This window comes from Puma concolor, chromosome C1 (genome assembly GCF_028749965.1).
Source record: "Puma concolor isolate L17-30 chromosome C1, mPumCon1.1.hap2, whole genome shotgun sequence".
Lineage (NCBI taxonomy): Eukaryota > Metazoa > Chordata > Mammalia > Carnivora > Felidae > Puma > Puma concolor.
Window position 1 is genome coordinate 25,662,965 of NC_141674.1, and position 20,700 is coordinate 25,683,664.

The 20,700-nt window shown below is 46.0% G+C and overlaps 1 protein-coding gene and 1 long non-coding RNA gene across 8 annotated transcripts in view; one reads left to right on the forward strand and one right to left on the reverse strand.

Moving 5' to 3' along the window:
* Window positions 1–20,700, reverse strand: part of CSMD2 (CUB and Sushi multiple domains 2) — a 602,428-nt gene that overhangs the window by 172,202 nt on the left and 409,526 nt on the right. For all 7 annotated transcript variants that reach the window (XM_086716392.1, XM_086716389.1, XM_086716388.1 and 4 more), the window contains 3 exons: window positions 15,075–15,231; window positions 13,106–13,297; window positions 8,102–8,228 (listed from right to left, as the gene is read on the reverse strand). In XM_086716392.1, the coding sequence (XP_086572518.1) occupies window positions 8,102–8,228; window positions 13,106–13,297; window positions 15,075–15,231 (476 nt within the window). The remainder of the gene's footprint in view (window positions 1–8,101; window positions 8,229–13,105; window positions 13,298–15,074; window positions 15,232–20,700) is intronic.
* On the forward strand, window positions 12,882–16,528 carry LOC147577909 (uncharacterized). The gene is made up of 2 exons (XR_015254598.1): window positions 12,882–13,320; window positions 15,427–16,528. It is a non-coding gene; the product is annotated as an uncharacterized LOC147577909 (long non-coding RNA).

A 20,700-nucleotide genomic window follows, 5' to 3' on the forward strand; every position in this document is an offset into this window, starting at 1 on the left:
AAGGGAGCACTCTTTTGTGGATAGACGCTACATTTTGCCCTGTGTTCGTGCCTTCGCTCTCTTTCCCCTCAGTTGGAATGCTCGCCTCTACACCTCCAGGCAGGCCTTCTCTCTCTCTCTTTTCCATTGCTGAACTTGGCTTGCACCTGCTTACAGTCTCTGCTTTGTCTTGGAGGGACCTGTTCGTTTGACTATTTCTTCCCACGGAATGTGAGCCCTTGGAAGACAAAGACTGGCCTTAGTGTAATTGTTGTGTTTCCCACTGCACAGTGTCTGGTGCAGAGAAAGTGTTCAATGTGTGTTTTGTTCAGTGGAACTAAACCAGGGTCAGAACGACAGACTGGGGAGAGAAGAGTTTGGAGCTAGACAGAAAGGGTCTGAAACCCACATCACTGGGTAATTGTGAGATATTCACCCTTTCTGGGCCTCGACGGTCTCATCTGTAAAATGGGGACAGTAATAACTGATCAAGAATGTGGTACGAGGTACGTGTTTGATAAATGTCAGGTAGAGGGCAGGACCAAGAGCAGACGGCTTTGCTTCCTCTCTTCAATTTTTCTCTGAGCTGGTCCACTGATTATAACAGGGAAAACTCTAACCCAACACTGGAAACTGAGAAGGCGTCTCATCCATACGGGATGAAATTCCACGTTCTACATACTGACCACACGAGGAAGAGTGACGTGGAGGGTGCAGCACAGTCTGCTCTCCTGCTGTTGGTTGTCAGGCCTGGATGGAGTTCACTGGTCAGCCTGTCCGATTCTTGGTACTCAGGGGAAAACACACCTACCAAATGCTGGAGACGCCCCTGGGTTCCAGGGCAGAATCTGACTGCCAGCCTATGCTTGTCCTGCACACCCAGGAAGGGCCCATTTTCCTGCTGGGACCCCACCCAGGACTGAGGGCAATACCTGCAGCTACCCACTGTCCTTCCTTGCCCGGCTTGCTGGGGCGAGGTTGACCACAGATCCCTCTGATCATCTCCAGTGCTCGGCTGGGGCCAAGGGCAGGCTGAGGAGAGGTGTCTGCAGGCCTTCTGCTGTCTGTGCCCCGGGGGATGGTCCCTTGGATTGGCCTGTGGGCTTTCCCACATCGTGTCCCATCTGGGACACCAAGGGGAAGCCCGCCTGACACCTGTTCCCACCAGCAGCATGGCACCCACCACCTGGGACTCTCAGGGGTGAACTACAACCTACTTTGCCGAGGGGCCCCATCTGAGTAAAATGAACCGCCTTCCCAGTTCCAGGAGGGGTTTCTCGTCACTTGGGAATTACATGCCAGGCACTGTTCCAAGTGCTTAGATATGTTAACTCACTTAACCTCATCGTAACCTTAGGTGATGGGTACTGTCTTAAATCACCATTTTACAGCTTAGAGAACAGAGGCCCAGAGTGCCTGCTTAAAGACCTTCCCAAGCTACACGGCTCATCAGAGTGGCGGGCAGTCTGGTGCCAGAGTCCAGCTCTGAGCTGCAACTCGATGTTGAATGAACAACAAAACCCCTGGGGATGTAAAGAGAATTGGCCCCTCAGAGGAATCCAGCTGATTAATCAGATTAAATGGTCCAACTGAAAGATGCAGTTAATGCAGGAAAAAATAGGAGGCATTGTAAAACAGAACATAAACAGTATTTTCAGGGAGGTGCAAGACGGTAATACATAGAAATAACAAAAGTAAGCTGTCAAGGGCAATGTGAAAACAAAAAAGAATAGCTTCCTTAAAATAAAAATGAAAACAACAAGATTCCCAAAATAAAGGAGAGCAAGATGAATAGTGTTGAAAACAGAATTAATGAAAACACAAGATCGCTGGCAGAATAAAAAAAAATAGGATACAGAACTTTCAAATCACTAGAGGAAAAACAAAGCCAATTAAATCAAATCAGCTGACAATAGGAAGAGTTAAAAATGAAAGAAAACAATAAGGACGCATCATCTGTTTTGTCTGAAAAACAGCATAATACGTTTGATGGAAAAGAGATATATATATACGTATATATGTATATATAGGCACCTGGGTGGCTCAGTCGGTTAAGCGTACGACTCTTGGTTTCGGCACAGGTCATGATCTCCCAGTTTGTGAGTTCGAGCCCCACAGCCGGCCCTGTGCTGGCAGTGTGGAGCCTGCTTGGGATTCTCTCTCCCTCTCTCTGCCCCTTCCCTGCTCGCACTGTCTCTGTCTCTCTCCAAATAAATAAATTAATTAAAAAAAAAAGAAATATACAAAAACCCTGTGCTCTTTTCACTTTCTTCGAGTATACATGGAACATAAATAACACAAAAGTTCAAAAAGTAAAAAGGGTGCAATGCAGTAAAAATAACAAGTAAATCACATGAAATACATAACCACTAAGTTAAAAAAACTTTTTAAATGTTTATTTATTTTTGAAGGAAAGAGAGAGCGTGAGTGGGGGAGGGGCAGAGAGGGAGAGGGAGACACAGAACTCGAAGCAGGCTCCAGGCTCTGAGCTGTCAGCACAGAGCCCGACATGGGGCTCTAACTCACGGACTCACAGACTGTGAGATCATGACCTGAGCCCAAGTCGGACGCTTAACCGACTGAGCCACCCAGGCACCCCACCACTTAGTAAGTTTTAAGAACATTTTAAATAGGGATTAAAAAGAATTCTACACTGAAATTATACACTATTTAAAAATCAACCCAGTTGAGTCCTCTGTAGGAAAAGAAAAAAACCTCCCCCAAGGAAAAATATACCGAGAACGGGAAGCAGCCAACACAGTTAGATATCATTTTGTCTGTCAAACTGAGAAACACAGACAGGATTGACAGCAGCTAGTGATGCTATGCAGGGAGGCAGACTTTTGGTGGATGCGTAAATTGCCACAGTGACCAGAGGGAAATGTGAGATCATGTATTAAAATTTGCCTTCTGAGAATATATCCTAAGGAAATAATTGGACAACTGTTCAAAGATTCATGTGTAAGGATATTCACTGGGGTGAAAAACTGAAAATATTTACTTTATTAATAGGGGAGTAGAAAAATAAATTATAGTTGTGCCTCCAACAGAATTCTCTGTGGCCATCAAATGGGATGAGGCTGATCTCTATATATTGACATAATAATATGATGATACAGGATTAAACAGTAAATCAAAAGCGAGTCACTGAGCCATGCATGGAGATTATCTTGTTTTAGAAACCACGTTTGCTGCATTTGCCTTATGCATCTATCGGCATACAAACTAAAAGAATTACCAGAACAAACTGATCTCAATGGTTCTCTTCTGTGGGCCGTGTGGAGGAGAACAGAGTCAGATTCAGGGGACTTTTGCTCTCTACAAATTTCTTTATTGTCTGCATTTTGAATTTTTCAAAACAAGTGTCTATTTTTTATATAGAAAAATCCTATACAGATATTCCCACTTTAAAAATAACAACTAGGGGTGCCTGGGTGGCTCAGTTGGTTAAGCATCAGGATCTCACGGTTTGTGGGTTTGAGCCCCGTGTTGGGCTCTGTGCTGACAGCTCAGAGCCTGGAGCCTGCTTCGAGTTCTGTGTCTCCCTCTCTCTCTGCCCTTCCCCTACTTGCATGCTGCCTCTCTCTCAAAAATAAATAAACATTAAAAAAATAAAAGTAGGGGCGCCTGGGTGGCGCAGTCGGTTAAGCGTCCGACTTCAGCCAGGTCACGATCTCGTGGTCCGTGAGTTCGAGCCCCGCGTCAGGCTCTGGGCTGATGGCTCGGAGCCTGGAGCCTGTTTCCGATTCTGTGTCTCCCTCTCTCTCTGCCCCTCCCCCGTTCATGCTCTCTCTCTGTCCCAAAAATAAATAAACGTTCAAAAAAAAAATTAAAAAAAAAATAAATAAAAGTAGTAGCTAGATCTTATTCTGAATAAGGACTCAAACACAAACAGGGCTTTTTGTGTTTGTCTTCATTAGAGTCTAATCATGAATTCCCTTCACTTTGCTGCTGGTTAGTCAGGTGAAGGGCTTGTGTGGGGCACTGAGGGAGAGGAGGTGAGAGGGGGACAAAGAGAGAGAAAGAGGGAAGAGGGGGAGGGAGACAGAAGAGGAGAGAAAACAGGCACGAGCACAGATGTGTGTGTGGACATCACATGCACTGTCAGGAAAAGACAAGCTGGGTGGGGGACTGAACGAGAAAGGGAAAGGCGTCCTGTCTCTCATCTCCATCTTTTGGCTGCTCTCAGTGCAGCCGGAAGCCCTCCTCTGCTCCTTGGGCATCAGCTCCCTTGAGGCTGTGGGATGCCCAGAAGCTCTCTAGAGGGTGGACCAAAGCTACCTTCACCTTCTCCCTGCTGTTCCCCATCGTAGGGGCCTCACACACACATTTAGCACATCCCTATGACTTTATAGTCCTTGCTATGTCACCCTGCAGAGGACATTCCATGTCCTTGTCTTGATCTTCTCTTCCTGAGGGTCAGGAAGGGGTCCTCCTGTCTCCCCTCCAGCCCACCCCGTGACCACTATTCCTGTAGGTGACAATGGTCCTCACCCTTGCCCAGAATTCCATCATTGATTTCTTGTGCTCGCCTGTCAGCTGCTCCTAGGGCCCTCTGTTCTCCTCCGGCCCTTGTTCTAAACCTTCCTTCCTGGGGATCACGCTGCCTGTCTTGGGTCTGCTAATGCCGCCGCGCCATGGAGACACACACCCTCCGCTTTAGGAGATGCGTGCCCAAGTATTTAGGAATGAAGTACCATGATGTCCACAATGTACTCTCGAGTGATTCAGCAAAACGGGGATAAAGGCAAAAACAAAGAGAACGCCAATATGGGAGAGTCTCCACAGTGGCTGAGCCTGGGTGGCAGGCATTCGGGTGCTCACGGGCTGGTCTTTCCACTTCTCTGTGTATTTTACGTATTGTATGTTATGCAACAAAACACAGGGGAACAGAAGAAACCACACTTTCCATATTTCCTGACGAGAGTGAGACCAGCTGGTGTGAACACTTCAACGTTTCCTGAATGCGTCCCTTCTTCTCCACCCCCCACTGCCACTGCCAGGGTTCAGGCTTCTCATCCCGACCACGATCTGGGACAGCCTCCTCACTGGGCTCCCAGCCCCAGGTCACTCCATTCTCCATAAGGATGCCAGGACAAGTCCAAACACAGCCTCATGGCCTCCAAGGTCCTCCAAGCTTGGGCGGCAGCCTGCTCCACCGGCTTTATTGCCCACCATTGCCTCCTGCCACAAAATCGAAGCTGATGCTCCAGCCCTTGCACCTGACCACGTCATGTCACTTCCTCTGTCTAGAAGGCCCTTCCCCTCCCACCAGCTTTCCTCCCTGGCTACCTGGTAACTTCCTCTCCATCCTTCAGCTTTTTCACCTTTTCCAGGATAGCATCTCTGGTCTGTACTGTCTTTCACTCCCTATCCCTCCCTATCTCTCCATCTCACTGTGCATACACATGTCTCCTCTTTGCCAACAGTGTCTGGGTCTCATTCACATATGCAATGCCAGCACCCTGCCCAGACAATGCCATGTGATAAACAGACAGACAGCTGTTACATGAATAAATGAATAAATGAATAAATGAATGAATGATGTTCCGGGGTAGGAAAGCCTTCTGATTTGCACACATGTACACTAAAGTAAAAGTCATTACACTCCTCATTCACTCATTGTGCACTTAACATTTACTGAGGGACTCTTGTGGATCTACTAGTCATATAAGTCCCTTTGTGCTTGACTCCTGCTTCATTCATTCATTCATTCATTCATTCATTCATTCACTCATTCATCACTTGACACGTATGGATCCAGGTGCTGGGGGCACCGTGCTGAGAACTGGGAGACTTGTAGAAATGAATGAGGTGGAGACCACAGCTCTGGCTGGGAAGGTAAGGCAGGAGCACAAATATAGCACAAAGTGGTCAGTGTCAAGGAAAACGCGGGCTGTAGGCAAAGAGAGTTCAAAAGAGGGAGACATGACTCCCAGGAGTCCAAGAGAGGGGATCGGGAAGACTTCCTGGGTGAGCAGACACATGTACTTGACTTTGAGGGATGGGGAATTTCAGACATAAGCCTTTGGAGCAAGGGGGGCATTCCAGGGAGGCCAGAGTGGAAACAGATGCACAGAGCGAGGCCATGAGCATAGATATGCACAGGAGCCACCAGTTGTTTGGCTTTGCCGGGATGTCACTGAAGGGAAAGGGAGGGAAATAAGGTTGGGGAGGTAGGTTGAGGTCATGAAGACCTTGAAAACCAGGATAAGATGTTTAGCTTCTGTGAACGTGGGTGCCATGGAAGGTTTCTGGTTAACAGGTGAGCTGACCAGGTGTGCTTCCAGAAGCTTCTTCTAGCAGAAATGTGCAAGATGAATTTGTACATTTAACTTGTGCCCCTAATAGTGCAAAACCCTTAAGAGCTCTTCTGACCTTGTTTTGCACAGGGCTTAGCTCAAAAACTTGCACATAGCAAACAATGCACTTCTTTAATTTTAATTGAATGGAGTCTAAGGACCTATGTACATCAGCAAATACACAAGTATCTGTATGTACCTCTTGCAGCAACATATCCATTCAGCCAGTTCCCCTTGACTGAAGACTCTAAGGCAGGATCGTCTCTAGCTATGCTTCTCCTTGCCTTGATTCCCCACTATTGCACAATCTTCAACCCTTCATTCCTGGGTCACTACAATAGACTCCTGTTTTTCTTTCTTCTTCTTTTTTTTAAAAAAATTTAATGTTTATTTATTTTTGAGAGAGAAGAGACAGAGCATGAGCAGGGGAGGGGCAGAGAGAGAGACACACACACACACATGCACAGAATCCAAAGCAGGCCCCAGGCTCTGAGCTGTCAGCACAGAGCCCGACGCTGGGCTTGAACTCACGAACCGTGAGATCATGGCCTGAGCTGAAGTCGGACGCTTAACTGAGTGAGCCACCCAGGTGCCCCTCTCCTGACTGGTTTTCTTCGCGTGAGTTCTCTCCACTGGAAAAGGCCCCGGTGGGACAAGCCTGCTTAAGAACCTACCAGAGCTCCCTCTTGTCTACTGGCATTTAAGATCTTCCATGACCAGGCCATGCTCCAGCCCTCTCCACGCTCTGTTCCTTGTCCACATGCTTTCCCTCTCCAGCCAGCTGTCTTGTCAGTCCTCCTTCCAGACCTCTGCTCATCCTGCACCCCTAACCGGCTCCTCTCCGCACAGCTCATCTGAACCATAGCTTAAGGCCCAGCTGGGCCAGCAGTGTGAACAGTGTAAAGATTCGGGAAAACCCAGGTTCACATCCCAGCTTTCTGAGTCACTGTGCATTCTCTTGGGATCTCAGTGTTCTTGTTTATAAAATGTGAATGAGAACTATGTCCATTCATTATTAGGACTTACCATCAGTACTAACAGGGCTATTGTGGAGAATTGATAAGACAATATACATGCCAGGTCCCGTGCTGTGTAAAAGGTGACGTTCCTTTCTTCTCTGATTCTTTGGAACTCCCAGGAGTAACTGGTCAGATGCTTGTATGGAAAGGAAGTTCTATTCTGAGGGCGTACATATGAACTACCAGACACTGTGCTGGGCTTTTGTAATGACTCCCTCTACAACCCTAAAACACCAGCATTTTTGTCCTCATTTTACAGATGAGGAAACGCAGACCGAGAACAGCAAGCAATCTGGGAGCACACAGCTCTGCTCCGACACTACTGTCTGAGAAGTAACCACAGAAGCGTTATTAAATATTTAGTATGTTCCAAAGACTATGCTGGGTGCACTGCATGTGCTGTCTCCTTTAAGTGCCTTATCCTGACGCTCTGCTACTGTAAGCGATACAGCACAGGAGATAGCGGGACCCAGAGGGAATAAAGGCTGTGCCCAAAGTCCTGCAAACAGCAAGTGGCAGGGCTGGGATTCACGCTGGGGTTTGTATGACCTCCAGCTCTGTCCTCAGCTACTCTGCTGGAACTGTGCCATCGAGGCCAGAGAGTTGCCTGAACTTGAACTGCAGTCCTGGTACGCTGAGACTGGCCTTTCCAGGTTTTCCATAGGCCTCAGCCTAAGCCTGGGGGCACGGCAACCGCCACTGATCGCAGGCCCAGCTACCAGCTGAGTGGCCTGGTGATGATGCTGTTGAGGACCGTCCTGAGCCATAGGCAGGGGTTAGTTCACCAGCCTAGACACTTACCCGATGGTGCAACCAGCATCAGCCTCGATGGTCCAGATGCAGTTGAGATTGTGTTCGTAGGGAGCCGGATACCCGGGTGACAGCACCTGGCCCGACACCTCTCCTTTCACTGTCCCTCCACACTCAGCTGAAAGAAATCCCAAAAAAGTGAGCTTTATAGGGTGGCCTGCACTGCCAGCAGTGACTCAGTGGCTCCTCTTGTCAGTGTGCCCAAGTCCCTCTTGTGCCCTGCAGGTGACTGAGCACAGCATACAGAAAGGTCCCTGGATGCGATTTATATCCACAATCTACAAAGAACCCTTACAACTTAGCGATGAGAAGAAAAACAGCCCAAACAATGGGCAAAACGTCTGAACAGACATTTCTTTGAAGAAGGTGTGCACACTACCAGGAAGCCCAGGAAGAGATGGTCAACATCACTAGTCATCAGGGAAATGCAGATGAAAACCACAATGAGCTATAGCATCTCACATCCACAAGGATGGCTGTAATCAAAAGGCCAGACACGAAAAAGTGTCGGTGAGGATGTGGAGGAATTGGAACCCTCGCGCATTGCTGGTGCAGCTGCAACATGGTGCAGCTGCTTTGGGAAGCGGTTTCCTAGTTTCTCAAAATGTTGAGTGTAGTCACCATATGACCCTGCAATCCCACTACCAAGCAGAGACGCAAGAGAAATGAAAATATACGTTCACACAAAAATGCGCACAGCAGCATTATTCATAATAGCTAAAAGACGGAAATAGCCCAAATGTCCATCAGCTGATGGACGGATACACAAATACGGTGTCATCCATGTGGTGGAATATTATTTGATCATATAAAAAGAATGAAGGATCGATACCTGCTACAACATGGATGGACTTTGAAAACAGTGTGCTACGTGACAGAAGCCAGGCTCAAAAGGTCACATGTTATGTGATTCTGATTATATAAAATGTCTAGAACAGAAAAATCTATAGAGACAGAAAGTATGCTGGTGGTTGCCTGGGCCTGGGGGGCATGTGCAGGGGGCAGTGACTGCTGATGGGTACAGGGCTTCTCCCGGGTGGACAAAGTGTTCAAAAATCAGATGGTGGTGATGGGTGCAGCACCCTGTGAACAGATAAAAAGCATTGGGCTTCAAGTATATGGTATGTGAATTACATCTCAATAGAGCCATTTAGAAAAAGGTCCTTGGGTGGAGGGCTGACAGCTTACTCTGCGGCCAAACTCCTTAAAGCCTCCTCGATGATGCATACACTTGAACCTGTGCCTTGCCAGCAATGGGGCTGCGTGGGGTGCCAGGAGCACAGAGGAAAACAAGCATCCCAAGGGCCAATGGTCTAGAGGAGGAGACAGCCACAGTGTGCCCCAACAGAGGTGCATTTGTGGCAGATGACAGCTCAGAGGAGAGGGGGCTACTTCCCCTAGCTTGGGGCAGGAAGAGTCGTGAGGAGGAGCAGGGGTGGAGTGGGCGGGGGGAGGAACATCAGGGAGAGGATGCTGCAGATGGAAAAGAGAAAGGGCAAACGTCGTGGAGGTGGGCCATAGTGTGGCAGGCTGAGGGGACAGGGGACAACAGGGGAGACAAGGCCGCAGAGCTGGTCAAGCGTCAGACATCCAAGGATGCCGTGCATGAGGCTGGGGACTCTCCGGGGGAAGAACCAGTCACCTTACACGCCAGTGAACTTTACACACTAGGAAGTATACTCTGGTGGCAGTCTTTGGGGCACGAAGGGTGGAGCTGAACTCAGGGGATCAGGTCTACACTCCCCGTCGGAGCACCTAGTCCCCCAGGTCAGAAGCAGGTGGTCCTCTGGCCTTCTTCCTCCCCACATCTGATCTGCCTCCGAGACCCAGCCCCTGAACCCCTGGGGTGTTTGTCACATGGACCTCCCTCGGCCTTGTTGCTAGAGTCCTGGCCGAGGCTCTGGCCATTTCTGGGTGGCACAGTTGCCCATCCCCAGCAGTGCCACCTGAGGGACCTTTCTAGAATGCAAACTGACGGGGTCACTGCTTGCTTCAAACCTTCCTTCCCAGAATGAAGTCCAAGCCCCAGAGGGGCTCTTTTTGGCTTCTTGGGCCCCTCCCAACACCCCTTGGTCTAGCCAAGCCTCATGAACACTAGGAGCCAGGACAATGAGGCTTCTTCACGCCTTCATGTGGACTGACAATGTGAAAACATCTTTCTCGGGGGACCTTTGTGACCCGTCCCCTCCCAGGTACAGTTGCCACTGTCCTCCTTTGTGTCTCCATTTTAACAGGAGCAGATTTTTTAAAATCACAACCATGTTACAGTCACATCTGTCTCCTTCACAAGACCAAACGCCTTGGCAGCAAGGACCTGGTCTTACTTGTATTTGTGCATCCAGTGCCGCTATAGTGCCTGGCATGTTACAGATGTTTTAGTAAGTGTTTACTGAATGGAGAGATCCATGGATGATCAAATGAATGAGGACGCTTACTGCTTTCCAGGAAAATTACTACAAGGGTCGGAGTCAAGGGAGCATGAGTGACAATGAAGAGGAGAATTATTGCAAGAGTGTTTTAGGAAAGGGAATGAGTGACTATGCAAAATCCTAGAAGAAACAGGAGAAGATGGGACCCAGGTTGCAGATAGAAGACTGGCCTTCATCTTCATTAAGTATTTCATGGACCCCTTGGCTTCACTCGGGGCCACTATGGCATGGTCAGGGAGGAGGCACTCTGCCAGTAAGCCTGCTCACGAGACTGGATCCTTTGCACGCGCCTTGCTGTGAGTACCCCCCCCCCCCATGTGCTGTTGGGATGGGAAGTGCTTGAAGGACGCAGGGCTGAATGGGCCCTATTGGGGAGTGGGTGTGGGCAAGAGGACAGACAGTGAGCTGTGGGGAGGAAGACTAGCCCCACAAACGGGGGAGGTAGTGGAGAGGTGGCGGGACCTTATCCATGCCCTTGGCTAGAGCTTCCTTCCATATTCCAGATGGAGAAGCCCTTCCTGTGTTTGGAGGCAGCAGCAGTGGGGGCTCTTCCTCACGGACGCAACATCTGGGAGGAGCCAAGAGGCCGGCATGCTGCAGATTCATTGACAACACCATGAGACTCTACTCTTTCTGGTTGTCACCCTTCTTCCCATCCTTAGAGCCTTGGCTGCCTCATGTGGGCTGTAGCACCCACTCATCGACAAAGAAAGCCTCTGTGATGTCTTAAACTACAGTGGTCATTTCTGCTAGACCGTGATAAAGTCCACCACAACATGACGTGTGTAAACATATACACCCACAACCCCAAATACATAGCCTCACTCCTTTGTGTGGGGCCTGAGGGAGTCTCCATGGGGAAAACCTCCGAGATTCAAAGTTTAAGTACTCTTCCCAGCACTGCTTGAGTGGATCCACTAAGTTCAGCCCAACCAGCACATCTGATATTCAAAAGAACCTTACAGTGAATCCTTTCTGCAAAGCAACTGTCTTGTAACGTGAATCATCTCCTTTCGCATTTCGCCTGCTCTAGCTTGCCTGTGGCATCATACTGTCATCCATTTATGCATATGTCCTCCCCTCGCTGGCCAGGGATCTGCCCTCCTCAGAGTTCCTAGTGCCCAGCATAGGACCTGGCACATGAAGGAAAGAAGGGGACAAAAACAGGATGCAGGGAGAAAGGGATGGGGCATGACTGCAGACTGGGTCAACCTTAGAGGGCAAAGGGAGAGGCTATTTAGAGGTCGCCATGCTGGTCTGTCCACTGTCAGGCTTAACATCTTCTCTTTTAGACCCTCTGTTGTACAACAGTGCCGAAATCCTGTTAAAATGAAGCTGTCTAGGGGAAAAATATTGGCCATTACCATTGTCCACAACGCTGGTTGAAACCCTCAGCACTCACACATGCTAGGCCAGAAGCCCAACCCTCACCCCACCCTCCTCCTGCTGGTGAATTCTTACCCATCCTTTTGAGTCTGTGCAAAACTTCCTTGTATCTCCTCAACACTTTGCCCTAACTCTTTGCACAGCGCTTATCTTGTATTATAATTATCTGTTTATGTGTATATTTGCCTTGCTAGGCTATGGGCTTCCCAAGGGTAGGGAAAAGTACTTTATTCTTTCTTCGTTTACTTCTCTGCCTCTGCACATACCTAAACATATAGCTGCACCAATCTGTGCAGAGTCTGGTGTGTGGCTCTTGGTACGGACTTAAGTGTTTTCCCAGTGGATGTCTTGTTCTTATAGGATTGACCAGCACTGCACAGACATGCCGAGGTTGTGGCACAAGGGGAAGGGGATGGGGAAGTGGGACAAAGCAGTGGGGTGGGAATCTTGTTCAGCAGGGAGGGGAACAGGTGCAGTGAGGTAGGTGGTGAGAAATGAAAAGGCCAGATGGACCGAACGATAGGTTCTGCCTACTTCATACTTCTGCCCTGGACCAGACTGCTCTCATCCTATGACACATGGAGAAACCTTAGAGGGAGCCTCTGCTGACATTCTGGAAGCACCAGAGGCTTAAGAAAATGCTGGTTCATTATTATATTCTTCCTCAAGAATGAGGTAGGTGCTAGCTCATTTTCTTACTCTTTCTTCCAACTTTCTCCAGGAAAGGGAGCATAAACCCCATTTTGCCTATGGGGAAACTGAGGCCCAGAGTGAGTCAGAGACTCGTTTGAGTCTGAGTGTTGCAAGAACCCTGGGAACCCAGGCAAAAGCTCCACCTCTTCTTAACTGACTCTCCCAACTTTCCTCTGTAGCCAGCATTACAATTCCGAGGGCATGGCTTGGCTGTGGTCCCACTTGGCTAAATGTGTGACAATGGTGGCTTGCCACCCGCCTGACTGAGCTGCTGCAACACGGGTGTAATGAGGTGTGAAAGTGAGGGAACAGAGAAGTGGGGGCAGGGTAAGCGAGGACTCCGTGAACAGGAGGATTCAGTCCAGTTAGGCAGTCCCAAAGTGCTGGAGTGTGGGGTCCGACGGGACAGCTTTCATGAGACCAGAGCTGGGAGCATGGGGTTGGGAGGGGACCCCAGGGGTCACTCAAAGAGCAAGAGGCCTCCTACCGACACAGGTGGGGAGAGGTCGGTCCCAGGTCCTGCGCTCCCCACTCAGACACAGCAGCTCCTCACTGCCCCGCAGGCTGTATCCAGGGTCACAGCTGAAGGACACAGAGCTTCCCGCAAAATGGCCTCCATCATGAACCTTGTAGCCAAATTGCGGGGTTCCTGGATCCTCACACTTGATGAGTTCAAAACCTGCCGACGAGAGGAGAGATGGGGTAAGCAAGACCCGGCGTGGCAGAAACCACATTCCCTTCCTTCCCTCAATTTGAAGCTTGCGTCCTCAAGGAAGCCACCAGGCACGTGCCTCTGGCCTCTGGCAGTCTCACTGCTCTGGGGCCACCACACTGCTGTGCTCAGCAGAGGTGATGCTACACCTGCCCCCGCACGTGAATGGTTTCAGTTATTTCTCCCAGGACAGCCTTTATAATAGTTTTCAGACATAAGGTCTGGGTTTCCTATTTCCTTTGTTTGACCCCCAGAGCATTTTGTTAGCAAGGCTGCTCTTTCCATCTTGCTCACTGAGACATTCTGATGGGATAGTGTAATATGGAAACGTCCCTTCAAATGCATATTTCAAAGTTCAATTATGTCCTGCTTAAATACGCTTTATTGAGAGAGGCTAGAGAAGGCTTACGCAGAGCGTTTCTACAAAGCGCCTACTATTTGGCAATTTACTTGTGTTAGCTCTCATTTGTTACCCACAGGAGTCTTACAGGGAGGTATAAATATCTGCATTTTACAACTGAGAACATGACCTGGTTCAATAAGTGGTGCCAAAGTCACACATTCTCAGATGACAGAGATGGAATTCACATGTGACTCTATTTAATTCTCTTCCACTGATGTGCCTGCTGTAACAGGCATAGACCCCTATGCCAGATGGCCTAAAGCCCAGGCGAGAGGAATCTTGAGTGGACTCACTGAGTTTTTTTTTTTTTTTCCTAGCAGCTTTATTGAGATATAATTCACATACTGAACATTCGCCCATCTGAAGTGTTTGGTCTTTTAGTATATTCTCAGGGTTGTGTAACTCTCATCACAATCCACTTGCGGAGTTTTCATCGCTTCTGGAGGAGCCCTGTCCACATTTCTGCCCCCCAACTTTCTTAGTCCTCGGCAACCATCGATTCCCTTTCCATCTCTATGGATTTGCCTGTTCTGGACAGTTCATATAAACAGTCCATATAACATGCAGACTTCTGTGACTGGCTGCTTTCACTTGGTTTTCAAGGCTCATCCATGGTGTAGCATGGACCAGTGCTTTATTCCTTTGTAACAGTTAAATAACATTCCATTGTATGGACAGATCTATCACATTGTGTTCATCCATTATCAGCTAATGGATAATCATTGGATTTTAAAATAATCCCTAAAAGCACATTTCTTTGTATCTACTGGGAAGGTCCAGGAGCTCAAATAAATTAATACGATGGCTGTGAAGCCAAAGTGTGGGGATGTAATCCCAAGTACTACGGGCCTGCATACAAACCTGGGGGCTTTCTGTCTTTGACACTCTGGGAGTAAAAGACAAAGCAAAAATCATGCAAAAGGGAAAGAAGCAAGATTCAACTCTTTAGGGAGTAGTGAAAAATAACATAATTGTACATTAACGTTCACACTTTTTACATCTGGCTGCAGCTGAACCTTATTTTATAAATGCCACGATTAGGAAAGGCTTGGTTTGGTTGCTTTAGTTAAAAGCCTTGGCGTTCATATTTTTCAAGTATTAGTCAGTAACAGGTATGCTGTGACACTCAGTTAACCACAGAGTTAAACCTTAGAGCTGTATGCCAAGGGGCAGCTTACTCAAAGCACAGGCACAATGTCTTAGAGGAAACAGTCCGCTTAGCGTGCGCCAGAGAAAACCAAACCTGCAAAATGATGGTGATGCCCCAGAGACAGACCTCCCCATCTGCGGAACTAGGGAAAGCCTGATTTCATCATCTACTCTGATGCAACAGAGACTTACTGGAGAATTGCAGCTCAAAGCCCTTGCTGGTGTTCTCGGCATCGGTGATGAAGTCAAGCCACAGACTACTAGACGTGCTGTTCAAAGTCACCCCCATCATCTCAGAACGGCTGAACACCCCCAGCAAACGGGCGGACTTGTTGTTGCCGTCATAGACCTGGATGTAGGAGAGACCCCGACCTGATGTCAGCATGGCCTTATTTTGAACAACAGTTTCTCATCCCACAGCCTATATTCCCAGAGTTTAGCACCAACGATGTCTGTTAGAGGGGCAGTGAGGCATCAGATGCAAGGTAGACGGCACAGTGAGCCAGTAACAGGGTGAGTGATCAGCCCCTCTTGTCTCTCCTAGGTGCCAGTTCTGTGCCCAGCCCATCTCAGTGCGAATCTGGTCTGTAGGAACCGGTAGCTGTTCTAACCTTTCCAGTGGAGCTCTGCTTTGTCCCTCCAAACCCCATATGGCACCAGCTTACTCTTCAGCAGCCTAGGGAGGCAAGGAGGGGGCTGCCTGAAGGCCCAAGCCATCTGTTTCTGCACACAGGCACACTGGAAGCACCCGACGTCTCTGCATTGCTAAATAATCCTGTCCTTCCAGATGAGGTAGCAGTCCTCCCGCCTGACCCCACCCCACCGTGGCGTGGCCTGTCTTGACTACTCTTCTAGACATGGCCCCTGGGATGCAGCAGCATGGAATTAAAATGACCAGTGTGTCACGGTGCCTTTCCTTTCCCCAAGCTCAGCCTCTGCCCCTTCCCTCCTAAAATGAGGGCTCCAGCGAGGGCCTGCTGGGCTTGCCATGGGTGGAATCGCGCAGGCATCTGGCTTCCCTCACTCCCATCTGTCCCCTGAACTTCTGAGCACCAGCAAAGACAACAGTCATCAGAATAATGAACTGGCTCCCCAGGTTCTGAGGTTGCTGCTCCTTTCCAGATAATTGTACAAATAACAACAGAAGTTGTGATTGAGTGAAGGACCCCCCTAGTGCTTTGGTAAATATCAAAGATGGGATCTATGGGTGGGTGATGAATATTTGCGCCTGGCACCGGATGTGGTGCCAGCTGCCAGCAAATTGGAACAATATTTCCATTCTACTATTTATGAAGCAAAGCTTTCTAAAAGAAGCCATCCTTTAAGCGAACGGTGCTGTATATTACAGAGATTTGTTTAGGCCCCTGGGAGCCTCAAGTCTGTTTCCAGATTCCTTGTACAGCACCACTGATAGATTGAGAGAATTCTGGAGTTCCAACAGACAGAGAGATGACACCAGTTCACCAGTGCTCACTGCAGCACCCAAGTGGTTAAAAATATTTTTACCCACGAAAACATACTGGAATTAATTGATCAAGGCATTGATCGTCAATACTTGCTAACATCACAGTAACAGAAACAAGCAGATATCATGAACACCACTACTTACTTATGGAGTCATTTTGCTAAAAAAAAAAAAATCAAACCTGAGTCACATCAAGTCACTGGATCCAATTTCTAACTTATAGGAAGTACAGAGGACGCAGGAATATATGAAATGATACTCTAGGAATATGTTCAGCAAACCTAGAATATGAAAAGTCCCACTGGAAAAATTACCTGACCTCCTCAACAAATAAATTACAAGGGATGGAGGAAAAAAAAAAAGATGGAGGCAGAAACCCATTGATTAAAAACCATATGAGACAACCAATCCAATGTCTGGGCCTTATTTGGGTCCTGATTCAAATAAACTGTAAATTAAGAAAAAATATTAGGACATTTATGAGATAATTGGAAACTTGAATATTCACTGGATATATGATGATATTAAGAAATTGTTGTTAATTAATAAAAGTGTAATGGGAACAGGATTATTTCCTTAATTTCTAAGCATAATTCATTCTAACTCATTAAGGACAAAAATGTTCACAATGTGTCATTATGATAAAATATTCATTGCAGAAAACTTATAAAACAGAAGAACACACAGAAGATAACTCTCAACACTCACAACATTTTGGAGATGATCTTTCTATGCTTTGTTCTATGCATGCCTTTCCTTATATATACTTATTTCCTTAATTTTCAATAAAAACAAGATCAAACTATAGATACTATATGGTAACCTACTCTTCCATTTAATACAATGTGCATATCTTTTGAATCATTACATATTTTTCCCCAACAGCATTTAAATAACTGTAGGACTTTCCATCATACAATTAAACCAACCCATACTATCCTTATTCACACATCATTGTCTGGAATGTGTGGCCTAGCATGGAAGAGGCATTCAATAAATGTATGATAAATAAATAAACCAATGTTTTCTTCTAGTACTCTTGTCCTCAAATCCACCTGGAATTTATTTTGGCATAAAATAGGAGATAAGATTCTACTTTTTCTCCTTGGTTGATAAGCCATTTAACCCAACACTATAAATATTACATCCACCACCAATTTTAAATCTACCTTTGTCACATAGACTGTTGTATAAATTTGGCTTTGTCTGTCAACTTTCTATTCTCTTCCATTTCTACTACGCTACCTATTTGTCTTTTCCTGTTCATGACCCATACTGTTTCAGTTACCATAGTTTTATAAGATACTCAAATATTTAGTAGGGCAAGTCCTCTCTTGTCTTTTTTTAACTTAAAAAATTATTCTCCCATGTTTATTCTTCTCGATAAACTCAAGATGAGCTTTCTTAAATTAAAAAAAAAAAAAAAAAAAAGACCTCCGGCTCCATCCTCCAAAACTCCCCAACGTGTGTAATTCTGACTGATTAAAATAAAATGTATGGATTAATAAGAGAAAAAGTCCATCTATATGATATTGAATCTTCCTATCCATATACATGGCATCTGGCTTCATTTAATCAAGTTGTTTTGTATGTCTCTCAGTAAAATTCTGTACTTATTTTTGGGTGTTTTTATACTTTTTATTACAAATGGGATACATCTGGGCCTTTGTATACATTTATTCTCTAACAGAATATTGTTTGTTTATAAGAATGCTTTGATGGTCCAGTTCATCATCATATACAGGTGATGGATTTGTCTCCGAGTAATCAGAGAGAACCATACACATCCACTATACCTAACCTTTCCCTTTTCTTTCTCCAGTAGATGTTTTTATTTTCTTCACCTTTGTTGTGGTATAATTGACAAATAAAAATTGCAGATAATTAAAATGTACCACTTAATATTTTCAGGGACCCATACCATTACATCTAATACGACAACTCAGCAAGATGGCTGGCTTAAACATAACCACACTACGTGGGCAGCTTTGTACATACAGTTACAAACAATGTGGACACTCCTAGGGACACTACTGTATGTCTGCCTGCACACGTGCTCAAATTTCTCTAGGGCATACGCCTAGAATGGAGATGCTGGTTGCTGGGAAGGCACATTTTCAGCTTTGTTAGATATTGCCAGATTGCTCTCCAAAGAGTGATACAAATTTAATCCCTCTGACATCGTATGACAGCTTTCATTGCTTTGTATCTTCGCCAACACTTGGTATTTTCAGGCATTCTAATTTTTTCCAATTTGATGGGTGTGAAACGCTATCTTATTTCAATTTGTATGTCTTTGATTATCCCTGAGGGTGAGGATCTTTTCATGTGTTTACCCATAATTCCACTTTCCTCTTATGTGAATTGCTTGTCCGTGTCCTTTGTTCATCCATGAGTGTGAAACCTCCTTGCATTTATTTCAATTGTATGTCCTTCCAAATAAAGTTTTATAATTTTCTCAGTAAAGATGATGCACATCTTTTAGACTTATTCCTAGGTGTTTTATAGTTTTTGCTTCCATTAGGAATGAGCTCTTTTTTTTTCTGATTATATTTTAGTTTATGTTTAGTTTAGTTTATGTTTTCAGCCACTTTGCTCAATTGTCTTATTGGTTCTGATGTTTTATCCATTGAGTCTTTCATATTTTCTAAATAGAAGAGAGATAATTTTATATATTCTTTTCTAATTTTTATAGTTTCTTTGTTCTTTCTCTGATCTGATTGTAGTGGTTTCGATCTGCAGCAAAATGTTGAATACTAGTGGTGATAACAGAGCTCATGTCTTGCTCCTGACTTCACTGGAAATCCTTAGGAAGCTTTGTCATTAAGAAAAATGTTTGCCATAGGTGTTGGTAGGAAATTTTTATCAGATTAATAAAGTTTTCTTCATAGTTTTGAGGTATTTTTTAAGAATCATGAATGAATACTGAATTTCATCATGTGATGTTTTGAGGTGACTGGCAGGATCACATACTTTTGCCTTCTAATCTGTTTAGGATATTAGGTTGAATCACATGAAGTTGCCAATATGTGACTGGTTTTGACCTACAAAGACAGCAATTTCATAGGGTTTGTCTAGTACATAATATCATGAGCTTTTCTAATATTGACACATCCTCACATTCCTGGAATCAATCCCACTTGGTCATTTTTGCTTTCAGACACAGCTAGATTCAATATGACATTGTATGTATGTAGGGTGTTTAGATCTATGATAAGTAACTAGTCCAATAGTTTGTTCTTCTATGGCCCTCACTCAGTTTGCTATCAATATTTCTACTTGGCTCATTTAAATAAAATGAATTAGGATATGGATGCTAATTTTTCTCTTTTCTGAGTCAGTCTGATTATTGCAGGATTAGTTATTCCTCGAACTTTTGTCAGTTTACCTGCAAAATAGTCTACGCCTGGAGCCTGTGAGACAGGATATGGGCAGGATCCAGTTTTATTCTTTTTAATGTTTTATTTATATTAGAGAGAGAGGGAGAGAGAGAGAGAGAGGCAGACAGACAGTGCATGGGGGCAGGGAGGGACAGAGAGAGATAGAGATAGAATCCGAAGCAGGCTCCAGGCTCTGAACTGTCAGCACAGAGCCCAATGCGGGGCTCGAACCCATGAACTGTGAGATCATGACCTTAGCCGAAGTCGGACACTTAACTGATTGAGCCACCCAGGTGCCCAAGGATCCAGTTTTTTAAGTAATTATTGGTTTATTCAGGTTTTTATTTTTTCTTTTTTAAGTTTATTTATTTATTTTGAGAGTGTGACAGCAGGGGAGGGGCAGATGGGGAGACGGAGAGAGAGAATCCCAAGCAACCTCCACACAAGTGCAGAGGCTGAGGTGGGGCTCGAACTCATGAAGAACTCACAAACCGTGAGAGGGGCGCCTGGGTGGCTCAGTCGGTTAAGCATCCGACTTCAGCTCAGGTCATGATCTCGCGGTCCGTGAGTTCAAGCCCCGCGTCGGGCTCTGGGCTGATGGCTCAGAGCCTGGAGTCTGCTTCCGGTTCTGTGTCTCCCTCTCTCTCTGCCCCTCCCCCGTTCATGCTCTGTCTCTCTCTGTCTCAAAAATAAATAAACGTTAAAAAAATAATTTAAAAAAAAAAAAAAAAAAAGAACTCACAAACCGTGAGATCATAACCTGAGCCGAAATCAAGAGTCAGAGGCTTAACCAGCTGAGACACCCAGGCACCCTTATTTTTTCTTGATATTAGTACTTTTTATCTGTCAATATTTCCCATTTTACCTGAGCATTCAGATTTCTTAGCTTAGGGTTGTTCCTAAATATTTTCTGATTGTTTCATAATCTCTACCTCATCTGTGACTGTGTTCCTTTTTCTGTTCCTAAAATTCT